Source organism: Erpetoichthys calabaricus, chromosome 3, assembly GCF_900747795.2.
Source record: "Erpetoichthys calabaricus chromosome 3, fErpCal1.3, whole genome shotgun sequence".
NCBI lineage: Eukaryota > Metazoa > Chordata > Cladistia > Polypteriformes > Polypteridae > Erpetoichthys > Erpetoichthys calabaricus.
Genome location: NC_041396.2, coordinates 92,700,118 through 92,725,127, shown reverse-complemented (window position 1 = coordinate 92,725,127; position 25,010 = coordinate 92,700,118). Strand labels below are relative to the sequence as shown.

General features: G+C 36.7%; 1 protein-coding gene across 2 annotated transcripts in view; it reads right to left on the bottom strand.

Annotated features, from left to right (window-relative positions):
* The window catches only part of nucks1a (nuclear casein kinase and cyclin-dependent kinase substrate 1a), a 64,230-nt gene that overhangs the window by 14,578 nt on the left and 24,642 nt on the right, over window positions 1–25,010 (bottom strand). For both annotated transcript variants that reach the window (XM_028797128.2, XM_028797127.2), the window contains exons 2-4: window positions 19,563–19,612; window positions 1,959–2,064; window positions 1,685–1,734 (exon numbers count right to left, since the gene is read on the bottom strand). In XM_028797128.2, the coding sequence (XP_028652961.1) occupies window positions 1,685–1,734; window positions 1,959–2,064; window positions 19,563–19,612 (206 nt within the window). The remainder of the gene's footprint in view (window positions 1–1,684; window positions 1,735–1,958; window positions 2,065–19,562; window positions 19,613–25,010) is intronic.

The window sequence follows — 25,010 nt, the reverse complement described above, 5'->3', positions numbered from 1 at the left end:
ATAGGCAAAAATTAGATAATGACATATAATAAGAATATTGTAATAAATTATTCGATATTGCTGAAACACACATTAAACAGAATTCAAAAGTCAAGAAAACCGAAGAACATCAACATCTAGATAAGGACATTATAATGTGGCAGGAAAGGAGAGCGGGCTAAGCACACTTCTGTATAATCTTTAGTCTTGTACAGTGTACACAAACACTATAGCAAACTGTGAAAAACTCATGGTAGATGTAAAGCTAGAAGCCTACTAGGAATTCTCCACTAAGTGGTAAGCAGAGTAACAAATATGTTACTTACTTGCAAAGTATTAATTGAAGGGAAGGACACTGGCAGAGAACCATTAGTTTATAAACAAGCAAAAAAAAAAAAAAAGTCTTGCATAAGTCTTAATAGACCACCACAGAAGGACTGGCCATCCATAAAGTTGACCAAATTTGAGATTTAAAAATTTTCCTTTTTTTTTTCTTTTAACCTCTAGAAGGAATCTGATTGTATTCTATGACCAACATCATGTTGTCTGTTGAGCTGAATGCACCAATTATAGATTATTAGATCAAGTTTCATCTTTCATTTGCTTGGAGAAAAATCAATGCACACCCAATACAACAAAAATCCCTGTACATTTAGCATTAGTATAGAGTAGCAAATTCTTTAAGAGGATAATGACTGGGATCGAGCAAGCTCAGCAAACTTCCTATGAAACTAAGATTTTAGTTCTCTACTATGTCTGAAATGGCATAAACTGGAGACTGTAAAAATTACGATTAAAGTAATACTGCACTGGCCATAACTTTATGCACTACACTAAGATGTTACACTTAGAGAATGATACTTCTACTGAAGGATGAATTGCCTGCACTGTGCAGAATATTTGAAGACATTTACAATAATTTTAGCGAGTTAACAGAAATTATTACCAGCCACATTTCTGTGCAGAATTTCTTATGCCCTCTATAATGGCAATTAACAACGAGTGGAGTAGACACACTATGAAGTCAGTTTGAAGAAAAAATTGAAGCCACAGGAGTCCCTAAGGACTGAGACTGGAAACCACTGTTCCCAACTGAAGATTACAGTTAAGTCAGTGTAACTAGTCACTCAAATGTGTTATTATTTTGTCAGTTATCAGTGAATCAGGCTATCAGTGAAGGAGGAAACAGAGTATCTTCTCTAGTACAGAGGTTCACCAGTAGAGACCTGCATATCTCTTATTGATTCATGTGTATCTCAGGCATCAATGGAGTTTACTATTCACTTACTATTCATTTCCATTTTCCTAAATTTGAATTTATGTATTCAGTTAATTATATACGACAACCCATAACTATATGTAGGTTGATGTTTTACCTGTTGCACATTAGGTATCAAACAGATTTCTGGGCAAGGCATAAAAAGATCTTGACTGCACCAAGCTTTCAAGCTTTTTAAGCTTGCACAGCTGAGTAAAATATAAAAGGAGCCCAAGATAGTTATTTATTATTCAGATGTAAAATAAGAGTTAAGAGAACATGGGCAAACCAATAGAAATGAACTTCTGCTACCTGCACAACAGTGGCTTGAGGAGTCATCAGTGAAAAATTTGTTATTCTTGAAAATAAAAATGACACACTTACAGGATTCATTAATTTACTGTAGCAGGATACCTAATAATTACAAGTTTAAAGTGTTAAGATTACCTGCAGAATCATCTTTCTTTGATTTTAGGATTTTGTCATCTGAATCTTCACTAAAAAATAAAAGGGGAAAAAAAAAGGATTAGATATAGCCTACTTTGGTTTACCAAACAAAATTAATTGAAAACACAAAGCTACAGATCTAATAAACGGTGTTAGTGAAAGGAAACAAAATACTGATGTAGTGGTGACAGTGAGATTATGTGGATTATGTACAGACTGCTTGCAACAGCAGTGCTGACATGTAAATATTGTTTGCAGGAACGCAAAGAGCTACCTGTCATCCTGAGAGTTCTTTCCAGGCCTTTTCTTGTGTTTCACTTCTCGTGGGGAAGAACGGATTTTCTTGCTTGGAGGTGCAGAATCTCCTCCATAGTCTTCATCTGCATTCAAAGTAGGAAAGGAAAATAAAGTGATGACATAATTTTCTAATTGTTTTTGCTTTACAAAGGAATAGGTCCAGTTTATATACATTAATCTACAAATGAAACAAAATATAATTCTGTCATCAATATGCTAGACAACAAAAATGGTGTTTGGGATATGCTGTGTATTTGGCTTCTGAACAAAAACAAAAATTTTCTAACTAAACCAGACAGTTCCCATTTTAGCTTGGCCACCCACACCATCTTCTGTCACATGTATGCAAATTCATGTACTTATGAGCACTCTGCTACTATTTTCTTTTTCAGGGATAGGTTCTTACATGCCACTCTCTTATAAAATCTGCTAAATGAAATAAAGGGACTTTTCCCCCACACCACATGTAATAAATTGTTTTCAAGATTGTGTAAAGCTCACAGTGATGAGTCCCAGAATGGTTTACTGTTTCGGTCAATCAGTAAGGATTTGGGCTAGAAAAAACTTTAGTATAATTACTGAGCTCATATAAAAATAAAAAGCACATCACTGAAAGTTTCAAACTGTAGAGTGAAAGGGGGTGGAGTTAAACACCAACATCTGCTACCAAGAAAACAAGTAAAGCCAAACCAATATATACACCAACATAGTACTAAGTGTATAGCTACTCAAATGGGCAATTCAAATATTATAACATAAGAAAGTCAGGTTTTACAGGCTGCAAAAAGGAACCAGCTAAAAAGCTGATATGGTCTTTTTTATGCCTATTCTCTCCTGGGCAGAGTCACAAAAAGTTGATCTTTACCACCAGAAAACGAACACAAAGCCAGATTATTAACTAAAAACATCTACATAATATCAAAAAAACAAAATATTAAATACTTCCATAATCCTATCTAAATAATATTTAGTACAAGAATACAAACATCATATCCAATTAGGCAATAAAAAGGTACATTTAAGAAATAAAGTAAGAACTAAAGCAAAGACTTTGGCACAACTAATCAGATAAGACAATGCAGTACTTCTATCAACTATCAGTAAAGGCTCTGTTTTAAAATGGAGAAAAATTATAGTTAGTCAAAAATGAAGGGGGCATTCCAAATAAAATAAGTCATTTTGGACTACCAACCCTTTGATAGGACAAACAACATTCTCCGACAATCAAAGGATTCTTTTCAAACATGGCACAACTGAAGATGTACACTGTAGTATCATCTACTACAGTACAAGTAAGGGTTCCTCGGAGGTAAAAATTCAAAAGGTTGTATTACAACTAACATCTGGAACTATTATCACCAGTCTAGTCTTTGAACTTGATTGCACAGTTCCTTGATTTCAAATTTCACTTAATATACCTAAAAGTATAGTACATGTCATTATACAAGAACACCTGAAATATGAAAATACTTGGCTGCCTAGCTGATATGTGGTACTAAGCAGTAAACTAAAGGGTACTCTGCTAGTGTAATGCAAGAGATATTGTAGAAAAATAAATCAATATTAAACATTCACCACTTGCACACTTTTTCAGCTTCCAAGTGTAAAGATACACTTAGGTCAAAAGGCTACAGAGCAAGATGTGCCAACTATACAGGGGAGGGGAGGAAACAACATGCTATACATTGCAGAGTAGAGCTTGGTTGTATAAACCGATCTCCCAGTTCAGTTAGATTTTTAATGTTGTGATTCTCGGTTTACAATATTCTCAGATTCATTCTAGAATTTCACATGAACATGAGTGTGGTAATGCAAAGACTTTCCACACTTAGAGAAGTTTAAGTGACTCCTACAATTGTCAGAACTAAATTTAGCTACATTCACTGTGGTCTACAAAAATTGCCGAATATAGCGACGTAAATCCAGCACCAACCCTAAAGGCTGATGTACGGAAACATTCTGGATTAAAAAAACTCAAGGGCAGTGATGAGTCAAATGTGTTGCAGCGATTTTTTCAATCATAGCACAACAGGTAGTCATGTGGTTAAAATGAAGTTGTTAGACCTATCTGCACATAAACTAGTGATCAACATAGTGACACAATGGAACAGTGCACTGGAGATTCTAGATAGGTTTTTCGAACAGCAGCCAGCAATTTCTGCAGCCCTGGTATCACCTGAGGTACACCAAGAAAAGGATATTTGCACTCTGACCGAGAATGATAAAATCACAACAGAATATGTTGTAAAGGCATTTAGACCAATTAAAACAGCCACACTGTTCATGTCTAAAGAGGGCTCCGCAAATCTGTCTGGCATTTGGCCAAGATGTACAGCAATAAACCCAAAAAGTCCACCATTATTAAAAAGATGAAATCTGCTGTGTGGCAACTTGTAGTCAAAAGAAATCAATTTAACTGGATCAGTTTTGTTCATACTATAATATTAAAACAGATGCATGCTAGACTGAGACAGTTCTAAAATACAATGGCATGTGAATTTAAATTAATTTGGTTAGAGGTTTTATTGATGAAAGCAAAAATGGAACTATTGGTTGCATTACAAATCCACGTATTACATATAAAAATATCAATAAATTGATTTGGATACATACATTAATGTGTATGTCTACTAGGCTTGGGCGGTAATACGGTAATATGGTATCCCGCGGGATCTAAAAATAGCAACGGTGTCAGCTTCAATACCGTTATACCGTCATAAAAACAATGCACTTATATGGAAGACAAGGATTAAATATTAAATATAATTTATTTAATGCCTAAAAATGCGTATGCGTGGTTGTCATCACGTGACAGCGTGGAGGAGAAGGAGAGAGGTGGGGAAAGATGGCGAGTCGCGCACCAAGTGACCTGGTCTCGAAAAAGAACACAACTTCTGCAGTTTGGCAGTATTTCAGGTTTCGACCGAACGAGATGGGAGAGGCGGTAAATACGGACGAGGCAATTTGCAAATTGTGCAACAAAAAGGTGACCGCGAGAGATGGAAATACCTCGAACCTAAGGTCGCATATACGAAACCACCATCCACTCACTGCTGCGAGGATGGACCCGAGTTCACTCAGTGCAACAGTTTCAACGTCTCCCGATGCAGGACCAACAACATCTAGGTCCACCGCCAGTATGCAGCCGACGATAACGGGGGCCTTCGGGAAAGCAACAAAGTACAAAAGGGACAGTGTCCGTTGGAAAACCTGTACTGATGCAGTGACAAAATACTTGGCGAAGGAAATGGTCTCTTTCCACACAGTGGAAAAAAGTCCTTTACGGACATGGTAAAGGTCCTAGATGCCCAGTACGAGCTGCCTGGACGGAAATATTTCTCACAAACAGCCGTCCCACATTTATATAGTAAAGTTAGAGACAACGTTCAAGTGCTGCTGTCAGCGGCAGACAGTTATTCCTTAACAACTGACATGTGGTCGTCAGTTAACATGACACCATATATGTCTCTGACTGTCCATACTATTACACCTGACTGGAAACTTGAATCCAAATGCCTCCAAACTACGTATTTTCCTGAGAGTCATACAGTGGACAATCTTGCTGCTGCGCTCAGAGCTGCACTTCAGGAATGGCAACTTGACGAGAAAAAACTTTCAGCCATAACCACTGACAACGCTGCCAACATTCATGCCGCAATCAGGTCCCTGCATTGGCCGTGGTTATACTGCTTCGGTCACAATCTAAACTTGGCTGTCACAAATGGATTGCATGACCAGAGGCAAAAAAACAAGCGCGCCCTCGGACTATACCGTAATATTGTCAGGGCCTTTTCACACAGCTGGCAACGTAAGCATGAACTCCACAAGAAGCAAGTGGACTTGGGACTCCCAAAACATAGTCTCATAACGGTAAGCATAAAACGTGCAGAAAGTTCCTTAGGGGCAGGGGCTCAAATATAAAAAAAGGGGCATATTATATATATATATATATATATATGTATATACTTTGCATCACATAAATAAATTATATTGAAAAGTAGGCTATATTAAAATAGAAAACCATTTTTTAAATTGTAATTTTTTTCCTGTATTTTTTATCAAATAAATGCAGGCTTGATGCGCATAAGGGACTTATTTAGCCTAAAATAAATGTGCATGCAAATTTGACCAAATGGAATAATATACATTAATGGACTTAATTTATTTATGCATTCATTCGTTTATTTAGGCCTATTTATTCATTCATTTGTTTATTTAGGCCTATTCATTCATTTAATCGTTTATTCATCATTCATTAATTAATTCATCCATCCATCCGTCGGCAGGACTGCGCAACTCGCTGGGGCTCCAAACTGGCAATGGTGGAGCGCATCCTCGAGCAGGCCCAAGCGATCAGACACGTCCTGTCTGATGACAGAAGGAGCAGCCTGTCCCTGTCCTGGCAGGACATGGACGTCTTGAAAGCTGTTCACGAAGCACTGAAACCAGTCGGTGACTTCACTGATATTTTGTCAGGAGAAAATTGTGACACCAGTTCCTGTATCCTCCCCATACTACAGCTCTGCAGGGACAATGTGTTGGCTGCGTCAGAAAATTACCTCCAGCTAACAAAGTCAATCAAAACTGGAATTCTAACAAAGCTGGAGGCCAAGTATGAATCCAATTCAGTGTGCAAAATATTGCGAAAATGCACTTTCCTCGACCCTCGTTACCGTGGACAATATGAGACGGATGACAACGTATTGGCTGAGACCAAGGCTGAATTACAGGCTGAGATCGTGAGCTTAGAGGCAGCAGGTCCAGTGGCCATCAGAGTGGAAGAGGGAGAGGCGCAACCTGCACCCTCACAAAAAAAAGATGACTCTGGGAAGTATGCTGCAAAAAAAATCTGATGCAATGGCAGGTCCCGTCGGCATCGGCACCGTAGAGGACCGAGTCGGAGCTGAAATAATAGCCTACTGTTTGGAGCCAGTTACTCAAGGAGACGAGGACCCACTTCTCTGGTGGAAAAATGCTGCCGGGCGTTTTCCCCAGATGTCGCGAGTGGCACGAAAGTACCTGTGCGTCTGTGCCACAAGCACACCATCGGAGCGGGTTTTCAGCACGCAGGTAAAGTTGTCGGTCCACAACGTGCCCTGTTAAAGCCGGACAAAGTAAACATGCTGGTTTTTCTAGCGAAAAATCTTGACTAGATTGATGCCACTTGCCATTCGTTCCTATTCGCACTGTGTTTATTTTTATTTATTTAATTGATTCAGGTATTTTTATTTGGTTTACGTTAAAAACAATATTGGAAAGAAGACTGGAAAGAAGTTTTTGTTTAGGACTATTGTTTTGCAATACTTTTTATAATATGGATGATGTTTATGTTAATTCAACTCTGGTTGACTGTTGTGGGTCTATTTGCACTTTTTTATAAGCTGCTCTTCTTTGTTATTAAAAGTTGTTCAGGCGGTGTGATTTAATTTAATTGATTTGTGTGCGCGTCTCCGCGCGAAAACTGTTCTGGATGTTTATGTTAATTTAATTCTGTTTGACTGTTGTACAGTAATACCTCGGATAACGACCACAATCCGTTCCGAAAAGTGGGTCGTTATCCGAAATGTTCGCTATCCGAAACAATTTTCCCCATAAGGAATAAAGGAAATAGAAATAATTGGTTCCTAGCCCCTGTTGACTCGCTAATATATGAAAGTTACAGGCTATATAGGTATGTTTTTTAAATGGGAACAGTTATAATACAGTACAAATGATGTTAAATAAAAATAAAAACATTAAAGAAAGCATTTAAACATAAGAAAACATAGGAAAACTTATCGTTTTGACTGACATGTAGCATTGGTAGGCTTGGCTATGACCGACTGAAAATACAATGTGTAGGAACAAAATCATTATGAATAAGCACATAACATAATTCTGTAACTAAAAACTAAAGAAATGACACTACAGCATGGAATAAATAAAAAAAAAATGTGGAATCTTACCTTTCTAGTGAGGCGATTACGACAGCAAAGGGAGGGTCACGGCAGAGGAGGGAGGGCATATGACAGATACGCTACGTATGGCAGAAAACAATAGCACTGGGTAACTTTAATACGTAAACACATTTTACTGTTTACTGTACATAACTTAATTTTACGAAACTAATTTACAAAACACTTTTTTTTTCTTTTTATGCTTTTTTTTTATGGAGGTGTGGGGAGGAAGGGGTGGAATTACTGCTTAGAGGGGGAATCCCCCTCCATGAGAACATCGGGGGATGTCCTCTGTCGCTTTGAGGTTGAAGAAAAAAAACTTGTCCAGTGTCTGTTGCTTCTGCCTTTTTTGTAGCACTTTTCGATAATACGACATCACATTATCATTGAACATGTTCAGGCTCCTACTGCCTACCGCACTGTTTGGGAAAGATTTTTCTACAAACAATTGCAATTCCCCCCACTTAGCACACATTTCTTTAATCACTGAACTTGGGACTTCCTCCTTCCCTTCCTCTTCCCCCTCCGAAGACATATACTCAGCCAAATTCTTTTCTTGCTCAGCCTGAAGGTGCTGCAACTCTTCAGTAGTGAGTTCATTACTGTGCTCCTCCACAAGTTCTTCAACATCGTTATTATCCACCTCCAACCCCATGTTTTGGCCCAGGGAAACAATTTCATCAACAATTTCTGGTTCGAATCCTTCAAAATCTCGCTCTGGAACACAGTCTGGCCAGAGTTTCCTCCATCCTGCATTCATAGTACGGTAGGTCACTTGGTTCCATGCATTATCAATAAGATGAACACAATTCAAAATGTTGAAACGATTCTTCCAAAATTCCTTCAGAGTTAAGTTGGTATCGTTCGTTATATCGAAGCACTTTCTGAATAAAGCTTTCGTGTACAATTTCTTGAAGTTTGAAATGATCTGTTGATCCATGGGCTGCAGCAAAGGGGTTGTGTTCGGTGGCAGATAACGAACTTGAATAAAGTCGAACTCTTCTTCTAAGTACTCGATGTTTGGAGGATGTGCTGGAGCATTATCCAGCAGGAGAAGGCATTTGAGGGGAAGGATGTTCTTCTCTAGGTATTCTTTCACAGCCGGGGCAAAAACTTCGGTCACCCACTCAACAAAAAATTGGCGGGTCACCCAGGCCTTAGAATTAGACCTCCACATAACAGGCAATTTCTGTTTTATTACATTATGCTTCTTAAATACTCTTGGATTGTCCGAATGGTAGACTAACAGCGGCTTCAGCTTAAAATCCCCACTGGCGTTACCGCACAATAGAAGAGTTAGCCTATCTTTCATAGGCTTGTGCCCTGACAATGCTTTCTCTTCCTTCGTTATGTACATTTTATTCTGCATCTTCTTCCAAAACAGGCCTGTTTCATCCGCATTAAATACCTGTTGCGGGACGTAACTTTCTTCTTCTATGATTTTTTTGAATTCTAGGGTGAACTTCTCGGCCCCTGCCTTGTCGGAACTAGCTGCTTCCCCATGCCTTATGACTCTGTGGATGCCTGTTCTGTGCTTAAATTTTTCAAACCAGCCTCGACTGGCTTTTAAAACAAAATCACTCAAAGCACTTGTCTCTGGGGTTTTCTTCTTCAAATCTTCGTAGATTTGCAGCGCCTTCTCACTAATGAATGCCTCACTGATGCTAGCACCTTCTAACTGTTTTTCATTTATATACACAAGCAACAACTTTTCTACTTCGTCTATTATTTGAGGCCTTTGCTTTGTTATAATACTCACTCCTTTTGACACATTAGCTTCTTTAAGCTGCTCCTTTTTCTTTAAAATCGTCGAGATTGTCGACTTTGACTTGCCGTATTCTCTTGCGATATCCGACACACGCATGCCTCGTTCATACTTGGCAATAATTTCTTTTTTCAATTCAATTGTTGGCCGCTGCCTTATTACTGCACTGCTACCAGCTCTCTTAATCTTCTTTGGAGCCATGATTGAGGGCTATATTATTAAATAAAGCAACAAAATCACTAAATAAGAAGGATGCACACCGATAAAGATAATGAACGTCTGTTCGTAACCGTGTCTCGAGAGCAAAGGAAGATGGGAAGCTGTCCGCTGGTCACGTGTGTATGACGTAGCAATCTGTTCGCTATCCGAAATTTTGTTCGCTATCGGAGGCAAATTTTTAGTGAAATTTTTGGTCGTTATCCGAATTGTTCGTTATCAAAGGCGTTCGCTAACCGAGGTTCTACTGTATTTGCAATTTTTTATAAACTGCTATTTGTTGCTAATAAAAGTTGTTAATATTGTTCTGCATGTTATTTTGTTATTGGTTCAGTATTAGTGTTTGATATTCAGTTTCTGAACGGTTTAGGCACAAGCCAACAGTTTGGTGACGCTGTCTGAGCCTTACGTCACATTTTTTTTTATTATTCACTGTAATACCGTATACCGAGGTAAAATAGGGAGGAGGTTTGACGGTATCAAAATTTGGATACCGCCCAACCTTAATGTCTACATGCATGTCCAATGTAAATAAAAGTATTTTACATATGTGAATTCTTTTTGGGGAATGTGATGATAAACAACAAGCTCTACTTAGCTTCAGCATAAGATCCTCAATTTAAGCCCTCCACTATTTCAAGACACCAACTATTAGTAAAAGATAAACTCATTACCATAATTCAAAACCTTGACATCATGCACTAACTGAATCAATATCAAATCGAATCCAAATCTAAAATCAAACTGTAATGAAGACCTTGTGAATAATAATTGAATTTGGAAATGAGTGAAGATACCCAACCCTACCGAACAGTCTTCAAGAGAAAAAAACATGATTTATGTGGATATGCTGCAATCTTACCAGCCACAGTCAGGTGAAACTCATCGAAAATAGTTTGATCCTGCTCAAACTTTCAGGAGCCCGAGAGAGAGAGAGACAGACAAACCGTATACTATAGCAACCACCACATTTATAATCCTATCAACTGTTGTCCAGAAACAATTAAGAAAAAACTGCTGATGCTGATACAGACACTGTCAAAAAAAAACAAAAAAACAAAAACAAACACACTATTTCAGAACCCATTCAGAAGATGAACCCGAAGTATGCTAATAGCTAATTACAACTCTTAACAGAATACTTCAAAATATACTCAGAGCTACATTATTTTAACAGAAAAGTAATTTGTATCTGTACAAAGATTACTGTACTTGTACATTTATATAACCCCAACTTGTTTACATTATTAAAGCAGTCCAAATTTTTTCTACACAGGTAGTTGTCGGCTTAGGACCTATACATTTTATGGCCATTTGACTTCTGACCACTACTGTGTCTCATGGGCAAATGACAGTTTTCGTCACGCCAGCTCTGTATCCCATGACTCGTTCATCTCGATCTGTTTATTACCTGCGGCGGTTTTGACTACGCTCAGTTACATTTGTCTTACAATTACAAGAAAAAAGCAAACGCGACCGCGTGCGACTTTAAGTTATCTGATTGTAACCGGAGATCACCACAGCACTGTACTACTGCACTCTGGCTTTGAATTTGGTAAAGCTTCTATGTTGTGACTCACGATATGCTGCTTCATGCAAACCGCCATGAAAGGGTAATGAAACCACACTGAACTCCTTTATTTGTTAATATTAACAAACTAAACAGAAAACATGAATGCAGAAACTCTGCTGTTACAATTCCTCCCCGCACAGTTAACACAATGAACACTGGGTGAGGCTCACACTGATGAGGTAACATAACACAGACAAAGAAAGCCACCCATCTAAGCAACAATAATACTACAACAAAATAAACAATATGACTTAATTGGATGACTTATACAGCACCATACAAACGGTCAGGTTTGAATACATATACCATATATGCTACCTGTACATACTAATGATGATAAATACTAAGCACATGAGCGCACATGCATACACTCCTCATAATCAGCTGTAACTATGTGGTGCAGGTGAACTCAAATAGCTAATAGGTAAACCTCCACAATAATACAAAATGATTGTAACTTACACCTAACTGGTCACATAAACACACTCTCAACGCAACAATAATGTATTTTTATTTTTGAACTAATTTCATACTGGGCTAAAACAGCAATAATGAAAGCTTTTTGAAAAAGAAGCAGGGTTTTCCTACATTAATAAATTAAATAAGATGCAATTCCCACAATCTTGTGCTGAGATTCATGTCCAACAATATCACAATTTTTTCAAAAAATGACCATTTATTAATCTGCCCAAATCCATATACGGTAATACAAGGTTGTCAGGGTCAGTGCCAATCCCAGCCAACTGTGGAAAAAGGCAGAAACACGTTCTGGACAAGATTTCAGTCAGTCACAGGACACATTCACACAAAATCAAACACACTGGGCCTTTTTAGAGAGGTCTATCAATTTCATATCCTACACTTATTCATGATGTGGAACAATAAACCAAATCAACTGGACTATCTAGGGAGAACTTAAGCAGATAGTGATCAGGGATTGAAATGTGTAAAAAACACTTTAAAAGCAGAAAACTGCATTTAAAAAAAAAAAAACAAAAAAAACACGCAAGACTGATGCAATCTGTCTATATGCTCAAAAAATTTCTGCTTCTCTATCAATCTACAGCAAAATTTCATGTTTACCTGAACCACAGTTTCTCAGAGGTAGATGTTTAAAGAAACCAAGATGCCAGTTTTGCTGTGCAAGTTATCAAAAGTATTAAAATCTATTTTTCTGAACTAACAACTTCTTATACTTTGGGTGTATACGGAGAGATTCCTCAAGATATAATACCGAGAACTAACAATGTTGCATATTGTTTTCAACACACTTTTAAAACAGACCTGTTTTAAGCATAAAGATCAACTATACTTATACCACCTGGGTATTATTTAAAACAACATTCAAAAACAAAATATTAAAAGCAAATACTACTGCATATATAGTGTATACATGCAGTACACTTTTTTTTATATAAACACACACACACACAAATATAGCAGTTTATCAATATGCACAGGTGTGTGTATAACTGTGCTATCAGAGTATCCGATGCAATGGAAAATATTCTTCCTGCTTAGAGAGTCGTACTAAGTATATACTGCACAAAGTTGACCCTTGTCTACAATAGCTAAGAGAGAATACTCTATCACATGCCCCTTACTTCGACTTAATGGATGTTCAGAGTCCAACATTTTTTTATGTCTTGTGTTACTGCTTTATGTGTTGACTGTGGTGGAACCTTGACAGAACCAATAAGCTACCAACACACAAGATTTTCTCTTTCCAAGAGCTGGGTAGGCACATTTTTCTCAGTGGAGATGTGCATTTGATTGTGGCTTTTAAAGTGAAGGCAAGTCAAATTTAGGTTTTTTTTTTAAACTATAAAGAAACAGAGAAGTATGTTATGCATCGAAATGTCCATTTGCTCCTGACATTATGCAATGCATAATAAAACTTAAAATACTGCACTTACATCCACCAAAAATGGGTACAACACAAAATGTGTATTCATTTTTATGTTCACTGTTGGCATGTTTACAATCTACATCGTTACATACTAACTGATTTTTAAAAAAAACCTACGTAAAATGGGTCTCACCTGAAACATCTGGTGAGGACACGCACTTTGGCTGTCCATGGTCATCAGCATCCTATATTTTGAATGATTCAGATTTAAATAATGAATCAAGCTGAGGAGTGACCCTTTCATTCACATTCAGACGCATATTCTGTAAATCTTCACATATTTTAGCTCCTCTTTCAAATGAGGAATCAGGCAAGTTTAAATATAAAGGTGCAATGACAGTGTGGGGCTCTCCCTCTCTGACACTCCAGAATCCTTTTTAAATATTTAAAAAGTGTGATTCCTCCTAGGTCACAACATTAATTTGTAGTTTGTGTTCTGGTGGTTGAAGTAGTTATTTTTGTAAGATGTTGCCTGGATGGGGGCTCCGAGTGCAAACAAACAAACCAACCAAACAACCAACCTTCTTCCTCCAAATAAATGTGCCATAATCAAGAGTTTTGATACACACTAAGAGTTCAAGTTTGAAGTCATATTCTTCATGGAAAAAACTGTCTCAGACAATGGCCAGGTCCTGGTCATAAATATGTCTTAACACACTTGTGATGCTAGATCCCAAATCACATGAACATTTGGAGATGATATTGCAGATGACTGAACTGCCTGCATCCATGCATCACAGAGGTTAGGACAACTCTGTTGTGCTCAAAGATTCAAGCACTGCTGCATGGCCGAATGAGGGTATATCAAGTGCTAGTTCTAGCATCCAAAACCCTTCACTGTTTACTGTGAACAAACATGTCTTTGCACATGAAGCTGATAAGTCTTAGTGATATACATTAACGTCAGAATGAGTAAAGAATATTAAAATGGTTAACATAATGCAATGCAAGTAATCATTCATTTAATAGATTGTCATCACTTTCTCCTTCACATTAAGAAAGTAAACATGTGCGAGTTTAAGATAGTTGTGTATCCAGAATATTTAATATTGACATGACTTAAACTTCAAATAACTTGTCCAGTTCTATGATGCCCACTTGATTCACCACACTGATTAAACACTTCAAGAAAGCAAAGTTGCATTATGGAAGTTAGACCAAGCACTATGAAGGTGAACCAGCATCACCTACAGATTACTCTTCCGCAGCTATTATGCTTTAAATGGTTAAGCAAATATGATTGCATGTTGTACTTACCCATATACATAATGTTTATTTATTACTGAATGTGTTTAGAAAATGCATCTTATACTTGGGATTGTAGAATGTGTTCTACTTTGTATGTCTATGCATTTTATCTTGGTTTCAATTTGTTTAAACTTGTTTTCATTACATTGCTGATGTATTTTATACCTGGTCTTAATTTGTTTAAACGTGTTTTTGTCTGTTACTATGTTTTATTCTGTATGTTACTTACATCTTGACTGTGTTCTATCCGCTTATAATGCTAAAACCTATACTTACTCTTTTTCATGATGAAATACATTTAGTATTTAAAAGTTTATATTTTTAAGATACACTGATAATTTCAATTATTTTTACCATTAATTACAAATGCCAATATTTGTATGTTCTTCAAAATCTTTAAAGAAACCGATCGCCATCTTGCTTTACTTTAACTAGGAATTTTTCTTTGTTTCTTTTCTGTCTATGACCAACTGCAATAAAGAAAACCTACGTAGAAGAATATCTGTGTCTGACCACAACATCAAGAACAATACACTTAAATAATGTGCAAGTTAATTGTACCTGATACCCACCCAAACATAGCCTCTTGAAATTTAGTAGGTTATGCACAACCTACTTTTTCTCTCCTTTACAGATGCAGAACTATTTTAATATAAAAATGAACTGAATATTTTTAAAATTATACCTCACTGTTGTAGCTATTGTCAAACTGGCAGCAACACAAGAGAATAATTGTAGGCTATGGTGTATTGGCTCTTTAAGTGAGATTTTTCAAGCGTTGTAATAAAAGGAAAATCAGAATTATGAATTATTTTCCATTTGATTTAATGAGAAGGTCTTAGTATTAAGAAACCATAAGGAATCTCAGATTTAAGAGTAAATGTGGCAGAATCCTATGCAGAATGATATTTTCAGGGCACCAGAAAAAACATCTAGATGTTTACTAATAAGATGACAAGCTAACTTTTCAAAATTACAAAATAGCTGATCACGAAGTGTGGTACAAAGTCAAGTCTGCAAAATACTGCAGCTTTGCTCAGAATGTCTGGAGTGACTCTATGCCAAAATTAGTGTGGGTAAAACAAAAAACAGTACAGTTACAAATAAGAACATTTTAAATAGATGTGAATTATATTGAAAGAGACATTAGATCAAACAGCCCTAATGTACACCCTCATAAAACTGCTCAATAAATTAAGGAGAATTTAACCTTGACCTTTGAAGGGAAATGTGGACAGCAAGAAAACATATGTAACAACAACTTTCCAGACCCAGATTTAGTACACTCCTGTATAGGTTGCTAAATCTGACACAGACATAAGTGACTTGAACATAACTTGCATTTGACCTCCTGAATCAGAACTGCATGCAAATTTACACTCCACAATTAATTTTACAATGCTTGTGGCACTGAAAATAAAGATGGATTACAGTTTACAGTACTGATGTAATAATTTTAAACACTCTGAAGGCTGTAAAAAGATGAACAATGATTAGTAGGTAAGTGCCATAGTGCACCGCACAGTCAGTGTTTCAGTGACAATACAGCTTTCACCACCATCTACTGTACATGACAACACTACAATCTGTGTTTTTTTTTTTTTTTAAACAGAACACCCTTTTTGCCCTTTTTTATGGCGTACACTCGTTTCACTTTTTTTTTATTTTTAACTTTCAATTATCAAGAACAGATCAACAGAACTTCTAATAATTTTACAAAACACCATGCAATGGGCACTACACAGACAGACTTATCTTGTGCTCTCCACTTATGCACTAGTTTTAACTCCCTTTAGCCGACAACCCACATATATTTTATACCATGCTTTTTCTCAGGCAAATGGGAGAGATTAAATGAGATACCAGGAGAGTGAAACCTTGGACAAGCAGATCAACAGGACAAAACCTGAGGTGATTCATAATTCACTGTATTATAGATAAATTTAATTATTAAAAAAAAAAGAGACAACATTGTTTAGCTAGTCCACATAGCAGTGGATCTCAGGCAATGCTATATAGTATTGAAATAGGTTTTGGGAATTATTGTAGTTTCCTTGAGTGTAACACCTTCTGCCTACTTTCACTATTACTTAGCATTTTCAAAGCACAAATAAGTACTTTCATTCACTATGATATATTTTGCTAGACACACTTGTTACCACAGTATTAAGAAAACAAACGATATCGCAAGTATACAGAGTGATTTACTCAATTACCTATAATACAGGTTCCTCCACTTTAGGAATAACCAACAGTGAAAATTTACACAAGAATCTGGGATTATTCTGAAATGTGTGCCACTGGAGCCAATTCCAATCATCTATGCAGCCATTCCAAGTACATGACCATAAACCTGGCAGAATATGGTGGTGCCTGATATTTGAGGACAAGGGTAAATCCTGGTGATACACATTCTCACAGGGTGAGATCCCATATCAACGTGTGCTTTTGATATCAGAGAATACTTAATATCAGACACTTTAAAAAAAACTTTTACTTGTGCAGTTTTCTCTTGGCGAATTATACTTTTAACTTAAAGCATAAATTTCGAGAAAGTAAACTTACCTGGTAGGTAACCACCCATACAATCAGATTGCGATTCAGATTACGAATGCCTTTAATATATTTTATATTATATATATATATATATATATATATATATATATATATATATTATACACATACACACAGACATATGAAAAAGTTTGAGAACCCCTCTCAGCCTGCATAACAATTTACTTTCAACAAAAAAACATAATAGTGGTATGTCTTTCATTTCCTAAGAACATTCAAGTATTGGGGTGTTTTCCGAACAAAGATTTTTAGTGAAGCAGTATTTAGTTGTATGAATTTAAATCAAATGTGAAAAACTGGCTATGCAAAAATTTAGGTCCCCTTGTAATTGTGCTGATTTGAATGCATGCAACTGCTCAGTACTGATTACTTGCAACACCAAATTGGTTGGATTATCTCATTAAGCCTGGAACTTCATAGATAGGTGTGTCCAATCGTGAGAAAAGGTATTTAAGTTGGTCAATTGCAAGCTGTGCTTCCCTTTGACTCTCCTCTGAAGAGTGACAGCATGGGATCCTCAAAGCAACTCTCAAAAGATCTGAAAACAAAGATTATTCAGTATCATGGTTTAGGGGAAGGCTACAAAAAGCTATCTCAGAGGTTTAAACTGTCAGTTTCAACTGTAAGGAATATAATCAGGAAATGGAAGGCCACAGGCACAGTTGCTGTTAAACCCAGGTCTGGCAAGCCAAGAAAAATACAGGAGTGGCATATGCGCAGGATTATGAAAATGATTACAGACAACCCACAGATCACCTTCAAAGACCTGCAAGAACATCTTGCTGCAGATGGTGTATCTGTACATCATTCTACAATTCAGCGCAATTTGCACAAAGAACATCTGTATGGCAGGGTGATGAGAAAGAAGCCCTGTGGCACTCACGCCACAAACAGATTTGCTTGTTGTACGCAAATGCTCATTTAGACAAGCCAGATTAATTTTGGAACAAAGTGCGTTGGGCGGATGAGACAAAAATTGAGTTATTTGGTCATAACAAAAAGCGCTTTGCATGGCAGAAGAACATCACATTCCAAGAAAAACACCTGCTACCTACTGTCAAATTTGGTGGAGGTTCCATCATGCTGTGGGGCTAGTTCAGGGACTGGGGCTCTTGTTAAAGTCGAGGGTCGGATAAATTCAACCCAAAATCAACAAATTCTTCAGGATAATGTTCAAGCATCAGTCAAAGTTGGAAGTTACGCAGGGGTTGGATATTCCAACAAGACAATGACCCAAAACACAGTTCGAAATCTACAAAGGCATTCATGCAAAGGGAGAAGTACAATGTTCTGGAATGGCCGTCACAGTCCTCTGACTTGAATATCATTGAAAATCTATGGGATGATTTGAAGCAGTCTGTCCATGCTCGGCAGCCATCAAATTTAACTGGAGAGATTTTGTATGGAAGAATGGTCAAAAATACCTCCATCCAGAATCCAGACACTCATCAAAGGCTATAGGAGGCGTCTAGAGGCTGTTATATTTGGAAAAGGAGGCTCAACTAAGTACCGATGTAATATCTCTGTTGGGGTGCCCAAATTTATGTACCTGTCTAATTTTGTTAGGATGCAAATTGCATATTTTCTGTTAATCCAATAAACTTAATGTCACTGCTGAATGTGCGAGTTTCCATAAGGCATGTCATACTTTACTATTTTGAAAGCTCTGCCAAAAATCCAAAGAATTAAGAGGGGTTCCCAAACTTTTTCATATGACTGTGTGTGTGTGTGTGTGTGTGTGTATATATTATATATATATAACAAACACAGGAAGGCAGTGGGGAATCTCTCTACCTCTGAATTCATCAACCTTCTGCTAAGTGCACCAAAAGCTCCTTTTTTTGGTTCAGTATTGTTTTGTACCATTGACATTTTACTGTGCAGTTACCCATACCAATTGCTAATAATCATAACTAGTTTAGAATATGAAACTACATAGTTAAAACTGCATACTGTTGTAAACTATATAAACTGCAGCATTTATGGATGACAACATGCATTTTGAAAAATGGTAATACCAGTTTCCAGATGGATCCTTTAATGAAAGTGAGAAACACAGTAAGTGAGCACACCAGCCAATGCAATTTAAAAAAGCTGCTATTTTTAGTAATTCACCACTGTACTCCCAGAAAATGAAACCTTTCATGCTTGTTTTTGCTCTACAAGATGACAAAATTCTAAATCTGTCTGTGGGTCAATTAAGGGTGAAATTGCTAAATAACTTTACAATTTAAGGGCGGGTCTATATGGGCAGTGATGAAATGCTAATTCTCTACTAATACACAATGAATTTTCCAGTATGATAAAATTCCAGCCCACCACCTAAAACATTACAAAAATTGAAGTACTGATACAATTACCTGCATCATCAGATTCCTGGAATTGTGAATAGTCAACCACCTTCCTGTTCCTAGAAAAAAATGCCACATTGAAGAACATGTCAGTTAGGTGGGAGGGGAAAAAAAACAAAACAACAACAAAAAAAACCCCCTCACAATTAAGCAAATGTGCCCAATTTATTAATTTCACAGTTAATCATGCATCTTAAAAATTACAAGAAAGACATACATTATAAATGTAGATTTAGTTTCAGGACTTTGCTGAGGAAAGTTTGCATAGGCCCTTTGTGAATTACACCAAAGGTGGAAGAGGGGGCGGATAGAATATTTAAGTTCTCTTTAACCTGTCCATCATGATCCAATATTTACCACTATTAATCCCCCCCCCCGGTCTATGTGAATGTAGACTAAGTTCACTTTGCATAACACTGTGCATTACTTCTATATTCACAACGTTGGTGCAAAACTAAATGTTAGCAATGTCACACAGATGTCTATACAAACTGCTCTGTCCACATTGAAGTTGCACATTTATTTTATTGTTACTGGGATGGAGAGGAAAGACATAAATATGCAGTTCGCAAGTATTTTTAAATGAAATATCAAGTAATCTGGCACACTACAAACTAGGAATGTGCATTCCCTTCACATACCAATCTTTTTGATGCACAGAGGACTGCAAGACTGATTTGAACAGAAACATATTTTGCTATTGCACACGTTTCACATGTAATCTTCACCTCAGGTCCCCAACACTTTATTGTGAAAACAGCACATAAATAGCTTACTGACACAAAACATGCATGAAATAGTGTATGTAACCAACATAAATTTAAATGCACATTCAAACAATACTGGCTGGTAACCCTATAGCAAGCATAAAAAAAATCATACAAGGCTTAGACAAGAACATTCAAGACTTGTAGGAGAGACTGTTTAGAGATATTGAAACCTGCTTCCAGAAGAAAAAAAAAAAAAAAAAAAAAATAGCCCAGTTTTTCTCTTAACCCTTAAACCGCTACATACATGGGGGTTAATGCACCCCTGGACGCCAAATACTTTTTTGCTGGACTTTTTAAGTGAACGTCACAATTCACAAAGAAAATGTGACATTTTAATGGAACACATTTTTTCATACAACAACGCTGTTCATTTTACACACTGCCAATGAACTGTAAAAACTTTTAAAAACACTACTGCAACAATATATTATTATATGTACAAGGTGTAACTGACACCATTGATGAAATTCAGTGAATCACAGAGCCAACTGCACTTGAACTGGCTGCACGCAAGCACACAGAGGTGGCGCAGTGGTAGTGCTTCTGCTTTGCAGTAAGGAGACTGTGGAAGATTGTGGGTTCACTTCCCGGTTCCTCCCTGTGTGGATAGTGCTTTGAGTACTGAGAAAAGCGCTATATAAATGTAATGAATTATTATTATTAAGCGCCGATGCTTGCAGGCTAGTCTAGTGCAGTGGCTGAATCCCAGGAACAGTGATGCTGCAGGGGGCAGCAGTGGTCATGAGCTGGCTGCTCAACAAATATACGGCACTGATTCATCAGCTCCAGCATGCTGGCAAATTGCTCTATGAAGCGACTATAGCTGGTTGCGGAGTTCAATACTCGTCCCCTGCGTGCTGGCAAATTGCACAGAGACACTACTATAGCCGATTGCAGCATTCAATGAATATACATCGCCGAATATACTCGGGTCCAGCATGCTGGCAAACTGCACTAGGAAACAACTTTAGCCAGATGCGGAGTTCAATGAATGTATGTTGCCGAATGTACTCGGCTCTGGCGTGCTTCTAAACTGCACTGGAAACCGACTATAGCTGGTTCCGGCGGTTTAAGGGTTAATAGGTGTAAAATTGACACATTCACATTATGACAAAAGAATTTCAACTTCCATCAAATAAAATAGAATAATAAATTCCAACACATTTCATCTTTGCAAAATATTTAAAATATGAAAGCAATATTATAGTATGATAAAACTGAATTTGTGGGTATCACTAGCAATTTCCAGTGTTCATTTACAATATACAAATAAAAGATCAGACCTTGGATATACTGTACACATGGGATAGAGCTGCACTATTAATTACACATTTATCATGATTACAGGTACTGTGATAGACTATACTAATTGTGAAAAGTGGCGATTACTACATTCCATTTAGTACTCACACAGTTAGAAATCAAGCTTTCCCAGTTGCACAATGTTTACAACACTCACTTGCTGTGTAGAGCAATAACAGGGATATTTCCTAATCCTGAGCACATCAGCAAAACAGAGGCAATTGCATCAAATGATTAATTACAGGCAATAGTGCTGTGCGCATTTTTAGAACTGCTATCAAACATTTATACAATGTCTGAAATTCAAAACCAAATTGGCTGATCAGAAAAAAAAATTCAGCATGCGCTTTTCTAAGTTTTGTGGTAATTTAGTTGCAGCTCTCCTTTACTTCAGGAGTTACAGTAGTTCAGCAAGCCCATGTCTTATTTCTTACAAACAAAGAGCAATAGCTCAGACTACCTGAGAAAGACCACGATATTATTACACTGGTAAAAAAATAAACACACTGTATAAATACAGTAAATGTATATTTTAACATTAAGAAAAGCTTTAGTGCAATGACTAAAAATTATTAAACTGCAAAATAAGTCTGTATATTTACATTTAAGCAGTATATAACTGCCAAAATCAATGTGTGAGAATATAGGCAGACAGTCTGTTTGTTAGTGAAAATTGCTTCCTTAAAATTATTTGCCAGTTATTATTAACTGTTTTTGGATGAATACATTACAGAAGAAATTAAAACACTATGAACTTGTAATTTTTTGGTATGAGAAGCATTGTGCTTTCCTTAATGCCATATTCTGGAAAAATATTTTTTAAATAATAAAATATGTAATTTAAGGGAATTTTTGATTATTTTTACAGTCCCTGAACAATATGGCTACAGAATTTACATTTTCAAAGTAAGAAATGAACAGGTTAACACTTTAATACAGGACATACTGTAAGGTTTCTCCAAATGTGGTTATGCAGGACATTTTTTAAAATCCAAAATTTACCAATTATACATTCATTTTTTAAGTGGTCCCCTGCTAAATGGAGTTTCTATGGCATTGTACCTATACCGTTGGCTGCAGAAAATATGTATGTCATCGTAGTGTAACATGGTTTGGGGATTCCATGTTATCACATAAGTAGTCGTCAATTTACAACCTATGCGTCTTACGACTATTAACTTACAACTGCTACCGCATCTCAAATGCAAACGACAGTTTGTCACACCAGCTCTGTATACAGTGACTCAGTCATTTCTATTGCAGTTTATTACCTGCAGTGGTTTCAACTACGTTCAGTTACATTTGTCTTACAATTAAAAGAGGAAAAGGGCAATTTATTGACACAAAATTGAAGGTGATCAAGAAGTACGAGGGAGGAAGGAAAGTGAATGCGATCGCACAAAACTTTTAAGTCATTCCATTGTAAACGGTGCTGCACTCTGACTTTGAATCTAGTTAACCTCCAAAGTTTCAGCGAAGGGGTAGTAAAACTACATAGAACTCCTTTACCTGTTAATTAACATGCTGAAAATGTTGAAACAGAAAACATATGAATGCTCAAACTCTGCTGGTACAATTAATCCTCTCACAGTTAACACAATGAAGTTTGGGAGACTCAATACTGATAACGTAACATGACACAGACAAAGAAATTATTTGTTAAACTGTTAAGGTTTGGTTACAATACCAGCAACAATAATAAATAAAAAAAAAAAATCTACACAATGACTTAATGGACTTATTATACAATGCTATACATACAGTCAGGCTTAAATACATAAACCGTATGTCCAGACTTATGATGGGTCCGACTACCTGTACAGTAATTAAGCCAAAGTCAGACTCTGTGTTATTTAAATGATCCCCTTTACAGTGTAAAGCCTGAATAACTCTAGGGACAACATTCTGCTATAATGTAGTGGAAAAAATATGCTATAAAAAAAATTTCTATGACTTTTGCCACTCTAAGATAACTCATCAATATTTATGAGTGGGTGCAAAGCCTTCTACCAAAACAAGAAGCTGTAAGGCCAATTTTATAACAATCTTCACTATCACTTGATTGAACAAATGGTTCAATCAAGTGATAGTGAAGACAGCACAAATGGGACATAGACACGGAGAGTGAAACTGTTACATATGACACTGTACGACCAAACTGAAGTTATATGCTTGAAGGTTCAACATGATATCAAGTCGTCGTATGGCAAAAAAAAAAAAAGGCAAAATGATTGTGATAAAGTAGAAAGATGTTAACCCCATAAGCTCTGTTCACAATGCAGCAACTGCCTTTTGTGTAAAATTTAATGTGGAAGTCACTGTCCCTTATATTGTTGAAGCCTATAGTAACACAAGGGGCATATCAATTTTAGGAAGCAATCACGGTCATTCTACACACTCCTGCAACAGAAAATAAGTGTGCAAAGAAATACACTTCTACTGTCCCAATTGTTATGTCTGACTGTGTCATGCTGACTATTTCAAAACATGTAATACCCTGCATCTGTATAGCAGTGAATACTAGGTATACCTTTCCTATTATATTTATGTCGAGGTTTTGATATTTACACGTTTCTGCAACACAACATTTTTCTTGTGGAAAAAGTTTTTGGCAAAATTCATCTGGAGGGAATCAATGGTAAGGAGGCTACTTGACATTAAAAATTGCAATTATAAAATCAAGGACAATAATCACAAGTTATCAGTTTTGTCATAATCCTGCATCCCTAACATATGGTGACACGTTTTGAGCATAAACCCAAAAGTGGTATTCTCTACAATTCTGCATTTGTAAGAGGCCTAAGATTAGCTATTGTGCAGTAAAACATCTGAATTACAAAATTTCTGGAATTTGTTGTTTATAGTGTACTAGGTTTCTCTTTTTAGAAACAAGTCAAAATGCAAGCCAATAGTGTTGATCAGCAAATTTTGCCAAAGCATTATTCGCAGCGAATTTGCTGCATTTGCCCTTGTTTGTTGAACTATTTACCAATAAGTCAGAAGGTTTAGGAGAATTTTTAAAACCAGTGTGCCATAATGCTTTGCAAAGCCAATGTAACATCCTGCGTCGATCTTCGGGTTCCATGTCAACACAAGAGGAGGAGGTGCATGCCCTATGCATGCACATTAATTAGCCACATGGCGCAGGGAGAGTGAAAACAAACATTGAAGGAGCCTGACACCTCAAAAAAACACTTCAAAAAATAGAATGAGCCAGTGGTTTCAATCCTAACATCCCACTTTGAATTTTCTGTCTTTAAAAAACCAACATTTATTTTTCTTTTGATTATGATTTCAGCATTTCCCTTTTGTTTTGATGAAACATACGATTGTGCATCTCTGACTGTCTTCTTTCTTCTTTGATATCACGGAGGTACGGTGGTGC